Below are 16,737 nucleotides of genomic sequence, written 5' to 3'. Positions count from 1 at the left end.
GAGCTGCTGGCTAAGTGATATTCAAATGTCATTACAGTACCCTACAAAGGAAATGAAATGCAAATGTATACACTTTGCATATGATGGAATTTCACACACAGCAGAATGTGGAGGAGGGTTAGTGTTAGGCACATCAGTAGGATTGTTAGTGTTAGGCGTATCAGTAGGAGGGCTAGGATTAGGCTTCTCAGTAGGAGAGTTAGTGTTAGCCATATCGGTAGGAGAGTTAGTGTTAGGCGTATCGGTCGTAGGGTTAGTGTTAGATGTATTGGCAGAAGGTTTAGTGTTAGGCATATTAGTAGGAGGGTTAGTGTTAGGCGTATCGATAGGAGGGTTAGTGTCAAGCACATCAGTAGGAGAGTTAGTGTTAGGCATATCGGTAGGAGAGTTAGTGTTAGGCATAGCGGTAGGAGAGTTAGTGTTAGGCATATCGGTAGGAGAGTTAGTGTTAGGCATATCGGTGTAACGGTTTGGTGTCGTAGCTCAGATGTCTGATTATATGGTGATCTGCAGAATCACCAACAATGCAGATGCTATACCTGATTATGTGTGATCTGCAGAATCACCAATAATACTAGTATAGCAGACAAAGAGCTGAGTGTGTAGTGATTAGGTGCAACCGTAACTTTAATAGTTTAATGAGACCTCAGCAGAGGCGCTGGTGAGGTATTATCAGTGCACTGACCATGCACTAAGGTACAAGCTCCAGCAAGCTGGAGAAACAATACTGCAGAGGCCGAATCTCCTGAGGAGCGGGTGATTCAGAACGTACTGCAGCCAAGTGAACACCCGAGGAGCGGGTGACTCAGAGTGTACTGCAGCCTAGGAGATATAATAATACTGCAATAACAGATCACCTAAGGGGCAGGCGACTAAGTCTGTACTGCAGCCTAGCAGAACCACTTCACCAGAGGAGCTGGTGGAGCTCACACCTCACCAGTGGCGAGGGCCCACCGGTGAGTAGAATGGTCAGGCAGGCAAGGTACGGCAACAGAGAGGTAAGTATCGGTACAGAATCGTGAGGCAGGAGAGTAAACGGTAATCAGGCAGAGGTTCAGCAACAGAAAGGTACGTATCGATACAGAATCGTGAGACAAAAGAGTAATTGGTATTCAGGCAGGGGTTCAGCAACTAGAAGGCAGATAGGCAAAAGTATAGGATCAGAAAGCAGGATCAGAGTCAGAGAAATAGCCAATAGTCATACACAGGAGATCAATATAATAAGAAATATCCTAGTCTAGGTGTGAAGTTCTTGGCATCAACACCTCGGAACTAGTCTAAGGTCTGAGCGCTAACACGCAAGTATTCACGACAACAGACAGTGTGTGAATGAAGCCTGAAGGCTTAAGAAGCAGAGGAGACCCCACTGGCACGCCCCTCCTGAATCAGCCAATCCTGGGTGCCGTGGGACTCCTCTGACGTCAGCCGACCAGCAGGTCAGCTGATGGGCTTCCTCCCCGCATAAAGGTCCCGTCTGTGCACGCGCCTGCGCGCTAAGGTGACCCCCTGCACGAGAGAAGGTTCTGTCCTCGGCGTCCTGGATGCTGGACGGACGGATGGCCGCATGGAGGCATCTGCGGCGGCGGTGCTGTTCGCCGCAGCTGCCTCGTGTATTACAATCGGTAGGAGAGTTAATGTTAGGCATTTTGGTAGGAAAGTTAGTGTTAGCCATATTAGTAGGAAGGTTAGCATATCGGTAGCATGTTTTAGCATATCGGTAGGAAGGTTAGTGTTAGGCGTATCGGTAGGAGAGTTTGTGCTAGGCATTTCGGTAAGAGGGTTAGTATTAGCCATATTAGTAGGAAGGTTAGTGTTTGGCATATCGGTAGGAGGGTTAGTATTAAGCAGTAGGAGAGTTAGTGTTAGGCATTTTGGTTGGAAAGTTAGTGTTAGGCATATCAGTAGAGTGATTAGTTTTTGGCGTATCGGTAGGAGGGTTAATGCTAGGTGTATTGGTAGGAGAGTTAGTGTTAGGCATATTAGTAGGAGGGTTAGTGTTTTGCGTATCGGTAGGAAGGTTAGTGTTAGGCATATTAGTAGGAGGGTTAATGTTTGACGAATCTGTAGGAAGGTTAGGGTTAGGTATATTAGTAGGAGAGTTAGTGTTTGGCGTATCTGTAGGAAGGTTAGTGTTAGGCATATTAATAGGAGGGTAAGTGTTAGGCGTATCGGTAGGAAGGTTAGTGTTAGGCATATTAGTAGGAGAGTTAGTGTTTGGTGTATCTGTAGGAAGGTTAGTGTTAGGCCTATTAGTAGGAGAGTTAGTGTTTGGCATATCTGTAGGAAGGTTAGGGTTAGGCATATTAGTAAGAGAGTTAGTGTTTTGTGTATCTGTAGGAAGGTTACTGTTTTAGCATATCGGTAGGAAGGTTAGTGTTAGGCGTATCAGTAGGAGAGTTTGTGCTAGGCATCTCGGTAGGAGGGTTAGTATTAGCCATATTAGTAGGAAGGTTAGTGTTTGGCATATCGGTAGGAGGGTTAGTATTAAGCAGTAGGAGAGTTAGTGTTAGGCATTTTAGTAGGAGAGTTTGTGTTAGGCATATCAGTAGGAGAGTTAGTGTTAGGCATTTTGGTAGGAGAGTTAGTGTTAGGCCTATCAGTGGAGTGGTTAGTGTTTGGCGTATCGGTAGGAGGGTTAATGTTAGGTGTATTGGTAGGAGAGTTAGTGTTAGACATATTAGTAGGAGGGTTAGTGTTTTGCGTATCGGTAGGAAGGTTAGTGTTAGGCATATTAGTAGAAGGGTTAATGTTTGGCGTATCTGTAGGAAGGTTAGGGTTAGGCATATTAGTAGGAGAGTTAGTGTTTGGCGTATCTGTAGGAAGGTTAGTGTTAGGCATATTAGTAGGAGGGTAAGTGTAAGGCGTATCTGTAGGAAGGTTAGTGTTAGACATATTAGTAGGAGAGTTAGTGTTTTCCGTATCGGTAAGAGGGTTAGTGTTAGGCATATTAGTAGGAGAGTTAGTGTTTGCCGTATCTGTAGGAAGGTTAGTGTTAGGCATATTAGTAGGAGGGTTAGTGTTTGGCGTATTTGTAGGGAGGATAGTGTTAGTGATATTAGTAGGAGGGTTAGTGTTAGGCGTATCTGTAGGAAGGTTAGTGTTAGGCGTATCGGTAGGAAGGTTAGTGTTAGGCATATTAGTAGGAGAGTTAGTGTTTGGCGTATCGGTAGGAGGGTTAGTGTTAGACATATTAGTAGGAGGGTTAGTGTTTTGCGTATCGGTAGGAAGGTTAGTGTTAGGCATATTAGTAGAAGGGTTAATGTTTGGCGTATCTGTAGGAAGGTTAGGGTTAGGCATATTAGTAGGAGAGTTAGTGTTTGGCGTATCTGTAGGAAGGTTAGTGTTAGGCATATTAGTAGGAGGGTAAGTGTAAGGCGTATCTGTAGGAAGGTTAGTGTTAGACATATTAGTAGGAGAGTTAGTGTTTTCCGTATCGGTAAGAGGGTTAGTGTTAGGCATATTAGTAGGAGAGTTAGTGTTTGCCGTATCTGTAGGAAGGTTAGTGTTAGGCATATTAGTAGGAGGGTTAGTGTTTGGCGTATTTGTAGGGAGGATAGTGTTAGTGATATTAGTAGGAGGGTTAGTGTTAGGCGTATCTGTAGGAAGGTTAGTGTTAGGCGTATCGGTAGGAAGGTTAGTGTTAGGCATATTAGTAGGAGAGTTAGTGTTTGGCGTATCGGTAGGAGGGTTAGTGTTAGACATATTAGTAGGAGGGTTAGTGTTTGGCGTATCGGTAGGAGGGTTAGTGTTTGGCGTATTGGTAGGAGGGTTAGTGTTAGGCATATTAGTAGGAGAGTTAGTGTTTGCCGTATCTGTAGGAAGGTTAGTGTTAGGCATATTAGTAGGAGAGTTAGTGTTTGCCGTATCAGTAGGAAGGTTAGTGTTAGGCATATTAGTAGGAGGGTTAGTGTTTGCCGTATATGTAGGAGAGTTAGTGTTTGCCGTATCTGTAGGAAGGTTAGTGTTAGGCATATTAGCGTTTGGCGTATCGGTAGGAGGGTTAGTGTTAGGCATATTAGTAGGAGAGTTAGTGTTTGGCATATCGGTAGGAGGGTTAGTGTTTGGCGTATCGGTAGGAGGGTTAGTGTTTGCCGTATCTGTAGGAAGGTTAGTGTTAGGCATATTGGTAGGAGAGTTAGTGTTTGCCGTATCTTTAGGAAGGTTAGTGTTAGGCATATTAGTGTTTGGCGTATCGGTAGGAGGGTTAGTGTTTGGCATATCGGTAGGAGGTAAAAATGGATAAATTGTCATCAGCTACAATATTTATTGCTATTTTGTGACCATTTTTGTTCACAGCACCAAAGGAGATCCCAAATGACCTGTACTGCCACACCTGTATATCCCCTGGCAAAGAGTGTGACAGCGCCAATACCAGTACCATGAGATGCAAGGGAAAGCAGAAGCAGTGCCTGGATGCCCGGATCATGGGAACATTTGGTGAGTTTCCCGTGACAGACATTGGCCTCAATTCACTAAGATCATGCTGGAGATAATAAGGCAAGAGAAAACTTACCTCCACACAGTGAGAGAGTTATCTTATCTCTTCATTCCTTACGTTACCTCTTCTGTAGTTAATTTACCTCCTCTGTAGTTAAGTTAACTCCTCTGTAGTTATTATCACACGCAGTTAATGAACAGCCTGTCTTTAACTCTGGAGTTATTTTAAGGATTAAAGAGTTAAGTTAAAGACAGAAGAGTTAACTTTAGGTTTGCCTGAGGTAAAATGTTTCCTGAATACTGCATGCCTTATCACTAGTGTTGGGCGAACATCTAGATGTTCGGGTTCGGGCCGAACAGGCCGAACATGGCCGCGATGTTCGGGTGTTCGACCCGAACTCCGAACATAATGGAAGTCAATGGGGACCCGAACTTTCGTGCTTTGTAAAGCCTCCTTACATGCTACATAACCCAAATTTACAGGGTATGTGCACCTTGGGAGTGGGTACAAGAGGAAAAAAAAATTAGCGAAAAGAGCTTATAGTTTTTGAGAAAATCGATTTTAAAGTTTCAAAGGGAAAACTGTCTTTTAAATGCGGGAAATGTCTGTTTTCTTTGCACAGGTAACATGCTTTTTGTCGGCATGCAGTCATAAATGTAATACATATAAGAGGTTCCAGGAAAAGGGACCGGTAACGCTAACCCAGCAGCAGCACACGTGATGGAACAAGAGGAGGGTGGCGCAGGAGGAGAAGGCCACGCTTTGAGACACAACAACCCAGGCCTTGCATGAGGACAAGAAGCGTGCGGATAGCAGTTTGCATTTTGTCGCCATGCAGTCATAAATGTAATACAGATGAGAGGTTCAATAAACAGGGACCGGAAACGCTAACCCATCACAGATGTTCATTGTTCATGTTACTTGGTTGGGGTCCGGGAGTGTTGCGTAGTCGTTTCCAATCCAGGATTGATTCATTTTAATTTGAGTCAGACGGTCTGCATTTTCTGTGGAGAGGCGGATACGCCGCCGATCTGTGACGATGCCTCCGGCAGCACTGAAACAGCGTTCCGACATAACGCTGGCTGCCGGGCAAGCCAGCACCTCTATTGCGTACATTGCCAGTTTGTGCCAGGTGTCTAGCTTCGATACCCAATAGTTGAAGGGTGCAGATGGATTGTTCAACACAGCTACGCCATCTGACATGTAGTCCTTGACCATCTTCTCCAGGCGATCGGTGTTGGAGGTGGATCTGCACGCTTGCTGTTCTGTGTGCTGCTGCATGGGTGTCAGAAAATTTTCCCACTCCAAGGACACTGCCGATACCATTCCCTTTTGGGCACTAGCTGCGGCTTGTGTTGTTTGCTGCCCTCCTGGTCGTCCTGAGTTTGCGGAAGTCAGTCTGTCGGCGTACAACTGGCTAGAGGAGGGGGAGGATGTCAATCTCCTCTCTAAAGTCTCCACAAGGGCCTGCTGGTATTCTTCCATTTTGACCTGTCTGGCTCTTTCTTCAAGCAGTTTTGGAACATTGTGTTTGTACCGTGGATCCAGAAGGGTATAAACCCAGTAATTGGTGTTGTCCAGAATGCGCACAATGCGTGGGTCGCGTTCAATGCAGTCCTAGGCCGAAGAGGTCATAGCCTAGGGTCACAAAACCTGTTTATTGGGCAATTTCAATGGTGGCGAGTCTGACGTACATAAATCGCAGCAATGGCCGTTAGCAACGTCTGAATCTCACGAAATGTCTTATGCAGGTAGAAGACATATTGTTAGACTTGGGCTCCAAAGATGGGTTCCCTACATCTCTGCAAACCAGAGTTACAGGGCTCCAAATTTGGTAAAATCCCCCATAGGCTTTCATTGGGCCTCCTATTTACAGTTCCAAAATCTCACATCTTTTCAAAGGGCAATTACTCAGCAGTGGCAAATTTTCTAGCATTGTAGGGACCCTTAGGGGGAACATGACTGGTGAGTTTCGGGCCCCTAGGCCAAAGAGGTCATAGCCTAGGGTCACAAAAACCTGTTTATTGGGGCTATTTCAATGGTAGTGATGGTGACGTACATAAATCGCAGCAATGGCCGTTAGCAAAGTCTGAATCTCACGAAATGTGTCATGCAGGTAGAAGACATATTGTTAGACTTGGATTCCAAAGATGGGGTCCCTACATCTCTGCAAACCAGAGTTACAGGGGTCCAAAATTGGAAAAATCCCCCATAGGATTTCATTGGCTCCCTATTTCACTTTCCAAAATCTCACATCTTTTCAAAGGGCAATGGCTCAGCAGTACCAAATTTTCTAGCATTGTAGGGACCCTTAGGGGGAACATGACTGGTGAGTTTCGGGCCCCTAGGCCGAAGAAGTCATAGCCTAGGGTCACAAAAACCTGTTTATTGGGGCTATTTCAATGGTAGTGATGGTGACGTACATAAATCGCAGCAATGGCCGTTAGCAACGTCTGAATCTCACGAAATGTCTCATGCAGGTAGAAGACATATTGTTAGACTTGGATTCCAAAGATGGGGTCCCTACATCTCTGCAAACCAGAGTTACAGGGGTCCAAAATTGGTAAAATCCCCCATAGGATTTCATTGGCTCCCTATTTCACCTTCCAAAATCTCACATCTTTTCAAAGGGCAATGGCTCAGCAGTACCAAATTTTCTAGCATTGTAGGGACCCTTAGGGGGAACATGACTGGTGAGTTTCGGGCCCCTAGGCCGAAGAGGTCATAGCCTAGGGTCACAAAAACCTGTTTATTGGGGCTATTTCAATGGTAGTGATGGTGACGTACATAAATCGCAGCAATGGCCGTTAGCAAAGTCTGAATCTCACGAAATGTGTCATGCAGGTAGAAGACATATTGTTAGACTTGGATTCCAAAGATGGGGTCCCTAGATCTCTGCAAACCAGAGTTACAGGGGTCCAAAATTGGTAAAATCCCCCATAGGATTTCATTGGCTCCCTATTTCACTTTCCAAAATCTCACATCTTTTAAAAGGGCAATGGCTCAGCAGTACCAAATTTTCTAGCATTGTAGGGACCCTTAGGGGGAACATGACTGGTGAGTTTCGGGCCCCTAGGCCGAAGAGGTCATAGCCTAGGGTCACAAAAACCTGTTTATTTGGGCTATTTCAATGGTAGTGATGGTGGCGTACATAAATCTCAGCCATGGCCGTTAACAAAGTCTGAATCTCACGAAATGTCTCATGCAGGTAGAAGACATATTGTTAGACTTAGATTCCAAAGATGGGGTCCCTACATCTCTGCAAACCAGAGTTACAGGGGTCCAAAATTGGTAAAATCCCCCATAGGCTTTCATTGGGCCTCCTATTTACCGTTCCAAAATCTCACACCATTTCAAAGGGCAATGGCTCAGCAGTGGCAAAACTCACCAGTCATGATCCCCCTAAGGGTCCCTACAATGCTAGAAAATTTGGTACTGCTGAGCCATTGCCCTTTGAAAAGATGTGAGATTTTGGAAAGTGAAATAGGGAGCCAATGAAATCCTATGGGGGATTTTACCAATTTTGGACCCCTGTAACTCTGGTTTGCAGAGATGTAGGGACCCCATCTTTGGAATCCAAGTCTAACAATATGTCTTCTACCTGCATGAGACATTTCGTGAGATTCAGACTTTGCTAACGGCCATTGCTGCGATTTATGTACGTCACCATCACTACCATTGAAATAGCCCCAATAAACAGGTTTTTGTGACCCTAGGCTATGACCTCTTCGGCCTAGGGGCCCGAAACTCACCAGTCATGTTCCCCCTAAGGGTCCCTACAATGCTAGAAAATTTGGTACTGCTGAGCCATTGCCCTTTGAAAAGATGTGAGATTTTGGAAAGTGAAATAGGGAGCCAATGAAATCCTATGGGGGATTTTACCAATTTTGGACCCCTGTAACTCTGGTTTGCAGAGATGTAGGGACCCCATCTTTGGAATCCAAGTCTAACAATATGTCTTCTACCTGCATGACACATTTCGTGAGATTCAGACTTTGCTAACGGCCATTGCTGCGATTTATGTACGTCACCATCACTTCCATTGAAATAGCCCCAATAAACAGGTTTTTGTGACCCTAGGCTATGACCTCTTCGGCCTAGGGGCCCGAAACTCACCAGTCATGTTCCCCCTAAGGGTCCCTACAATGCTAGAAAATTTGGTACTGCTGAGCCATTGCCCTTTGAAAAGATGTGAGATTTTGGAAAGTGAAATAGGGAGCCAATGAAATCCTATGGGGGATTTTACCAATTTTGGACCCCTGTAACTCTGGTTTGCAGAGATGTAGGGACCCCATCTTTGGAATCCAAGTCTAACAATATGTCTTCTACCTGCATGACACATTTCGTGAGATTCAGACTTTGCTAACGGCCATTGCTGCGATTTATGTACGTCACCATCACTACCATTGAAATAGCCCCAATAAACAGGTTTTTGTGACCCTAGGCTATGACCTCTTCGGCCTAGGGGCCCGAAACTCACCAGTCATGTTCCCCCTAAGGGTCCCTACAATGCTAGAAAATTTGCCACTGCTGAGTAATTGCCCTTTGAAAAGATGTGAGATTTTGGAACTGTAAATAGGAGGCCCAATGAAAGCCTATGGGGGATTTTACCAAATTTGGAGCCCTGTAACTGGTTTGCAGAGATGTAGGGAACCCATCTTTGGAGCCCAAGTCTAACAATATGTCTTCTACCTGCATGAGACATTTCGTGAGATTCAGACGTTGCTAACGGCCATTGCTGCGATTTATGTACGTCAGACTCGCCACCATTGAAATTGCCCAATAAACAGGTTTTGTGACCCTAGGCTATGACCTCTTCGGCCTAGGACTGCATTGAACGCGACCCACACATTGTGCGCATTCTGGACAACACCAATTACTGGGTTTATACCCTTCTGGATCCACGGTACAAACACAATGTTCCAAAACTGCTTGAAGAAAGAGCCAGACAGGTCAAAATGGAAGAATACCAGCAGGCCCTTGTGGAGACTTTAGAGAGGAGATTGACATCCTCCCCCTCCTCTAGCCAGTTGTACGCCGACAGACTGACTTCCGCAAACCCAGGACGACCAGGAGGGCAGCAAACAACACAAGCCGCAGCTAGTGCCCAAAAGGGAATGGTATCGGCAGTGTCCTTGGAGTGGGAAAATTTTCTGACACCCATGCAGCAGCACACAGAACAGCAAGCGTGCAGATCCACCTCCAACACCGATCGCCTGGAGAAGATGGTCAAGGACTACATGTCAGATGGCGTAGCTGTGTTGAACAATCCATCTGCACCCTTCAACTATTGGGTATCGAAGCTAGACACCTGGCACAAACTGGCAATGTACGCAATAGAGGTGCTGGCTTGCCCGGCAGCCAGCGTTATGTCGGAACGCTGTTTCAGTGCTGCCGGAGGCATCGTCACAGATCGGCGGCGTATCCGCCTCTCCACAGAAAATGCAGACCGTCTGACTCAAATTAAAATGAATCAATCCTGGATTGGAAACGACTACGCAACACTCCCGGACCCCAATCAAGTAACATGAACAATGAACATCTGTGATGGGTTAGCGTTTCCGGTCCCTGTTTATTGAATCTCTCATCTGTATTACATTTATGACTGCATGGCGACAAAATGCAAATTGCTATCCGCACGCTTCTTGTCCTCATGCAAGGCCTGGGTTGTTGTGTCTCAAAGCGTGGCCTTCTCCTCCTGCGCCACCCTCCTCTTGTTCCATCACGTGTGCTGCTGCTGGGTTAGCGTTACCGGTCCCTTTTCCTGGAACCTCTTATATGTATTACATTTATGACTGCATGCCGACAAAAAGCATGTTACCTGTGCAAAGAAAACAGACATTTCCCGCATTTAAAAGACAGTTTTCCCTTTGAAACTTTAAAATCGATTTTCTCAAAAACTATAAGCTCTTTTTGCTAATTTTTTTTTCCTCTTGTACCCACTCCCAAGGTGCACATACCCTGTAAATTTGGGTTATGTACCATGTAAGGAGGCTTTACAAAGCACGAAAGTTCGGGTCCCCATTGACTTCCATTATGTTCGGAGTTCGGCCATGTTCGGCCCGAACCCGAACATCTAGATGTTCGCCCAACACTACACGTGACCCGTTCGGCCAATCACAGCGCCAGCCGAACGTTCGGGTAACGTTCGGCCATGCGCTCTTAGTTCGGCCATATGGCCGAACAGTTTGGCCGAACACCATCAGGTGTTCGGCCGAACCCGAACATTACCCGAACAGGGTGATGTTCTGCAGAACCCGAACAGTGGCGAACACTGTTCGCCCAACACTACTTATCACCATGGTAACAACTCTAGAAACGTTATTAAAGACAGGAGATAAGCTTAGGGAATTGAGGCCATAGTGATGATGAGTGGGCTAGTGGTAAAATTGGCCAATCATTGGCCAATCCAAATGTGTATCAGGCTTAACAACGTTGTTTGGAGAAGAATAGATCAGAACCGACAGGTTGAAAAATATTACATATTCACATTGGGGAACAATAGACTCTGGCTGGGGATAGATTGTTACCCTTTAAATGAAGGAAAAAAATGTTTAAATTTTTTTTAAAAATAATTAATTTGCTATTTTTTTTCCTCTTTCTTCAAATAGGAGAGCTGGCAGATGTCAGCTTTAAAGGCTGTGGAGATGTTGGAATAACCTCCAAAAACATGATGTTTTCAACCAATACATCCTCCCTGTCTGTAGCCTCATGTAACGAAAACTTCTGCAACTCCATCGCAGGTAATGTGACTAATGGGACGATGGCAATCATTGGATTTCACTGGAAAGCCAAGTTAAGGTGCTCATTCATCAGTCGAGGTATGGGCAGAACGTCCATAGAGGCAGATCTCTCTCTGATCAAATCTGATAGGAGAGAGATCTATTGCCTGCCCATACACCAGCAGACCGATTCCCGATCAATGCCATGCTGAAATCTCTTGGGAAATGGCTGAGTCCAGTGTATAAATATGCATGTAATTGTAATGTGTGCATTTATACTTTACCTGTCCTGTGTCGCGGTTCCCATCCATCTTCCGAATCTGCCACTCTTCCGTTATCCCTATACATGCCACCAGCATGGTGTATGCGTGCCACGAGTGCAGTGATTGGCCCAAAGAAGGAGACATTCTACCGCCTCCAAGACTATTGGCTCCAATCAAAACAGCAGGCGGCGGTGATTGGAGGGCTTTGTTTCAGCTCCTTCGTAGGTTGGCCGCATGGCGCCTGGAAGCTGAAAAATGTCCCGTCAAGCTGGAGTCGTGCCTGTGCATGGAAGGGCGGGACACGACTCCTTTTGCTCCTTGGTGCCGATTGGGTTGGTAAGTATGTCACCTACTGGCTGGATACAGGGCACAGGCAAAGGGGGACACACCGGCATAGACAGGCAAAGGGGGAGAGGCCTACATGGGGAAAGGGGGACACGGAAACATAGACAAGTAAAGGGAGACACAGAGGCATAGACGGGAAAAGGGGGACATGGAGGCATAAAAAGGGAAAAGGGGACACTGAGGCATAAACAAGGAAAGGGGGACACTGAGGCAGAGACAGAGAAAAGGGGACACTGAGGCAGAAACGAGGAAAGGGGGACACAGAGGCATAGACGGGGGGATGGGGACACTGAGGCATAGACGAGGAAAGGGGGACACTGAGGCATAAATGGACAAAGAGGGGCAAGGAGGCATAAGAAAGGGGGACACAGGACACTGGGACAGGCCAAAGGGGGGCACCGGGGGCATAGGCAGGGGGAAAGGAGGTCATGCTTATATGGCTTTCTGGTACCACAGCTTTTCGGCTATGGGATTCGCTGCCTCCCAAACGAATTCTGCGGGGGGTTCCGGCCGAATTGCTACCGCAAGCGATTCGGCCGGCGGCACCATAGTCCCCTATGGCAGAGTTTCCCCACGCGATTTGCCTGCCGGGAAACTCTGCGGCAGTTTCCGCATAAGTGGAAACGGGCCCTTAGGTGTGTCTTATGATCTAGACCAATGTTTCTCAAAATGTTATTGGTATGTACCCCTTTTAAAGCCCTGTATTCACCAAAGTTTTATGATGAAAAAAAAACCCCTGTATTCACCAAATTCCCCCTAGCATAGTAAACATTATCACAAGTACCCCTTGACAAATATATATTTAATCATAGTACATGATAATTCGTTCTAAACAATTTCCAAGCATTCACTATTGCTTTTAATTAGCTAAAACACTAACTAGGTGTTGTTTAAATAAGATGTATTATTTTCTAAAACTCTAAGTTTGATATTCTTGGATAAGTATATCAAGCCTGGGTAACCCCTGGAACCATCAGAAGTACCCCCTGGGGTTCGCGTACCACATGTTGAGAACCTAGGATCTAGACCATCTTATGGTCCGAAACATATGGTAACAGTAAAAAATGTTACTGCACTTCTGCACGGAAGCAGCAGATTTGAGCGCATGAGGCAAGTGGACAAAAAGGGCGCCCCATTCACTACCATTATAAATATCGTTTAATGGGCGCCAAACAGGGAAAAAAGGGCGCCGGAGATTATTAACGTTTTACAAATGGCGCCCGGAGATTTTTAATGATTTATAACTGTGCTTGTGATGATTTACGTTTAGAAAATGAGCCCGTGACGAATAACGTTTATAAAGATACTAAACATATTTATCCTATTTAATTAAAACATTATTTAACATTTTAACCATTACTGTTTGTAAAACATTATTATTCACAAAATAAAGCGATCAGTACCTAATGTAAATTGCAATATATTTTTTACAGTCACTATTTGTAAAACATTTCTAAAACATTATTATCCAACCAAAAAAAATATTCAAATTTTTTTATTTAAATTTTTCATTTATTAATCTTTGTAAAACATTATTATCCATAGGGGGTCTTAGGTTTAGGCACCACTAGGGGGGTCTTAGGTTTAGGCACCACTAGGGGGGTCTTAGGTTTAGGCACCACCAGGGGGGTCTTAGGTTTAGGCACCCCCAGGGGGGTCTTAGGTTTAGGCACCACCAGGGGGGTCTTAGGTTTAGGCACCACCAGGGGGGTCTTAGGTTTAGGCACCAACAGGGGGGTCTTAGGTTTAGGCACCGCCAGGGGGTCTTAGGTTTTTGCACCACCAGGGGGGTCTTAGGTTTAGGCACCACCAGGGGGGTCTTAGGTTTAGGCACCACCAGGGGGTCTTTGGTTTAGGCACCACCAAGGTGATCTTAGGTTTAGGCACCACTAGGGGGGTCTTAGGTTTAGGCACCACCAGGGGGGTCTTAGGTTTAGGCACCACCAGGGGGGTCTTAGGTTTAGGCACCACCAGGGGGGTCTTAGGTTTAGGCACCACCAGGGGGGTCTTAGGTTTAGGCACCACCAGGGGGGTCTTAGGTTTAGGCACCACCAGGGGGTCTTAGGTTTAGGCACCACCAGGGGGGTCTTAGGTTTAGGCACCACCAGGGGGTCTAGGGGTTAGGGATCGGTACAGGGAGGGTTCTGTGTGAGTAGGGTTAGGCACCACCAGGGGGGTCTTAGGTTTAGACACCACCAGGGGGGTCTTTGGTTTAGGCACCACCAAGGTGATCTTAGGTTTAGGCACCACTAGGGGGGTCTTTGGTTTAGGCACCACCAAGGTGATCTTAGGTTTAGGCACCACTAGGGGGGTCTTAGGTTTAGGCACCACCAGGGGGTCTTAGGTTTAGGCACCACCAGGGAGGTCTTAGGTTTAGGCACCACCAGGGGGTCTTAGGTTTAGGCACCACCAGGGGGGTCTTAGGTTTAGGCACCACCAGGGGGTCTAGGGGTTAGGGATAGGTTCAGGGAGGGTTCTATGTGAGAGTAGGGTTAGGTATAGTTTTAGTACAATTTTAATAATACTAATCAACAGTTATTATGAATGTACTTATATTAATATCATTGTTATAAACAATATTTTCACATTTTATTATAATAATAAACGATAAATCAAGATTATTCATAACAATATATAATTATAATGTTTAAACAAATAATATTGTTTTTTTAACAAACTTTATTATAAGTTTCAGTTTAGAAACAGGGAAGATTAACGTTTTAAGAATTGCCGATTTCATACACATTATTTAATGATTTATAAATTCTTAAAACACTATTTGTAAACGAAATTCTACACAATATTTCTATAAACGATAATACTGCTTATCGTTTACACCACGCGCCCTTTTTTCCCGACGCCCTTTTTTGATGTACGCCTTCTGCGCATACTGTATGTTCTTATATTTCCATAGGAGAGGACTTCCCAGGGCCAGGAATAGGGACAACCATGAAATACATCCTTTTCCTGTAAAGTGGATGAAGAAGTTTTGTTTGTGAACCTAATTCCCTGTCTCGCCACCTGGGTAGTGAGACAAGGATTTGATTTTACTGGGCAGAGAATGTTACAAACTCCTCCCTCCATCCCATCATCAAGCAATCAATGCTTAATTCCAATTCTCCTCTCTCAACTACTAACATATTAACTCTCTGTGGCCAGCACTGCAGCTGCAACAGTGTCTCAGTTGTAGTGGCGAGTGCATGTAAAAAAGATACTCACAAAAAATAATAAGTGAGCAAAACAGTAGTGGCTCTGTCTTGCAGATCAGAGAGTCGCCGCTGCTCTCTCTATTAGGAGGCTCACTGGGAGAGCCTTTTTGATAACGGGGGTCCTGGCACCCTTTCTACCACCCTTGCATTGCCATAGCTGGTAATCACATTTAGGGCTATGGCAATGCCCAAATTAACAGGTGCACTGTGAGCACTTTCTAACCACTGGTAGTGGCAGTGTTGGCCATAAAGAGGTCATCTCTAAGCAGCAACGGCAGGAGGTGGACACGGTGATTGAGCAGTAAAAGCTGTCCACTAGCTGAGGAACATCCACTCTCCTTAAACGTTTTTGTGCAGGGATTCTGGGTGAATAGATGGGAAGGATCGGGGGATGGGGTGAACGAGGGCTTTAATGTTTGTTTGTTTGTTTGTTTTCTTCTCCAGGACCCCCAGCTATTAACAAGACACTAAATGGAATACAGTGCTACACCTGCAACACTATCGAGGGTGAAACTTGTTCCCCCAAAACAGCTGAAAAACTGCATTGCTATGGGGCTCTCACAACCTGCCTTGAAGTTGCAGGAGTAGTTGTGACAGGTAACTAGGTTACTCCTCATTAAAGCAGTGGCCTTGTGAAATATTTCATATTTTTGTTTTAAAGAGACTCTGAAGTCTCTTTTTTACATGTTTTTGTCATAAAATCCCGTTGAGCATGAATGCCCCTGTTGAATCGCCAGATCCCCATGGCAGATGGGTGATTTATTACAGAGAAATAGCCCTGTAAAGCTCCCGGGCTCGCAGGGCTTTACTAGGACTTTACCTAGACTTTACCTTCTTTCACTGAGAGGGGCGGGGAGGAGGCAGAGATCCATGGAGATTGATTAGAGGCAGAGCTACAGCTCAAAGCTCTGCCTCCCCAGGGCAGCACGATCTGCGACCTGCAAAGTCGTAGAACTTTGCAGGTCTATTTCTCTGTAATAAATCACTCATCTGCCACGGGGATGTGGCGATTCAAGGGGGGCATTCATGCTCAACAGGATTTTATGACTTCAGAGTCTCTTCAACTACCTCATTTCTAAAGTGTATTGCCCCTTAAAGTAACATACTTTCTTGCTGATTTTAGGGGTGAACAGCAAAGCATACATGCTGCCTACGTTAAAGTGTAACTGTCGGGCATAAAATCAAAAATGTATCTGGTAAACAAGTAGTAAGGATGCTAAACAGGCAATCCAAAACAATCACGATTACTTTTCTTGTTGATAAATGAGCATTCCCCAGTTTACCTGACTCCTATTTGGTACACACAACATTTTGGCACACAAAAAGGAAGTTGCAGGGCATGCTGGGTTGTCTTCTTTGCTTTTCTACTTCCCCTCAGACTTAACTAGTGCAGCCTGATTGGCTGAAGCCTCTTTCCCTCCTGTTTTCCCCTCCCACACCTCTGTTCCTCTCTGATTGGCCAGTATTTGTCATGCTGAGACAATGCACTTTCTATAGTGGCGGGCGGGCAATGCATACACAATCAGTCAGAGGAGAGTAAGGGAGGAAATGACATCAGAATTGGCTTCAAGATAGCCACAGATAAGATGAAAAATGGAAAATGTTAAGAAGGATTTTCTCTTTTTTTTACTGTACAAAAAATCACTAAAATCAAAACGTGAACAGTGCAATACATATAGTATGTTATGTAAGTAGAGCAAGTATTTATCTACTTATATACAGTATGTGTGTTTTTTTCCTGAGATAGTATGGCTGACAGG

General features: G+C 45.2%; 1 protein-coding gene across 1 annotated transcript in view; it reads left to right on the top strand.

Moving 5' to 3' along the window:
• The window catches only part of LOC137521997 (serine-rich adhesin for platelets-like), a 39,404-nt gene that overhangs the window by 12,685 nt on the left and 9,982 nt on the right, over positions 1-16,737 (top strand). The window contains exons 4-6 of the mRNA XM_068241992.1: positions 4,297-4,437; positions 11,050-11,181; positions 15,422-15,574. Of these exons, the coding sequence (XP_068098093.1) occupies positions 4,297-4,437; positions 11,050-11,181; positions 15,422-15,574 (426 nt within the window). The remainder of the gene's footprint in view (positions 1-4,296; positions 4,438-11,049; positions 11,182-15,421; positions 15,575-16,737) is intronic.

This window comes from Hyperolius riggenbachi, chromosome 6 (genome assembly GCF_040937935.1).
Source record: "Hyperolius riggenbachi isolate aHypRig1 chromosome 6, aHypRig1.pri, whole genome shotgun sequence".
Taxonomy (NCBI): domain Eukaryota; kingdom Metazoa; phylum Chordata; class Amphibia; order Anura; family Hyperoliidae; genus Hyperolius; species Hyperolius riggenbachi.
Note: the sequence above shows the minus strand (reverse complement) of the source record. Positions and strands in the feature narration are given on the sequence as shown.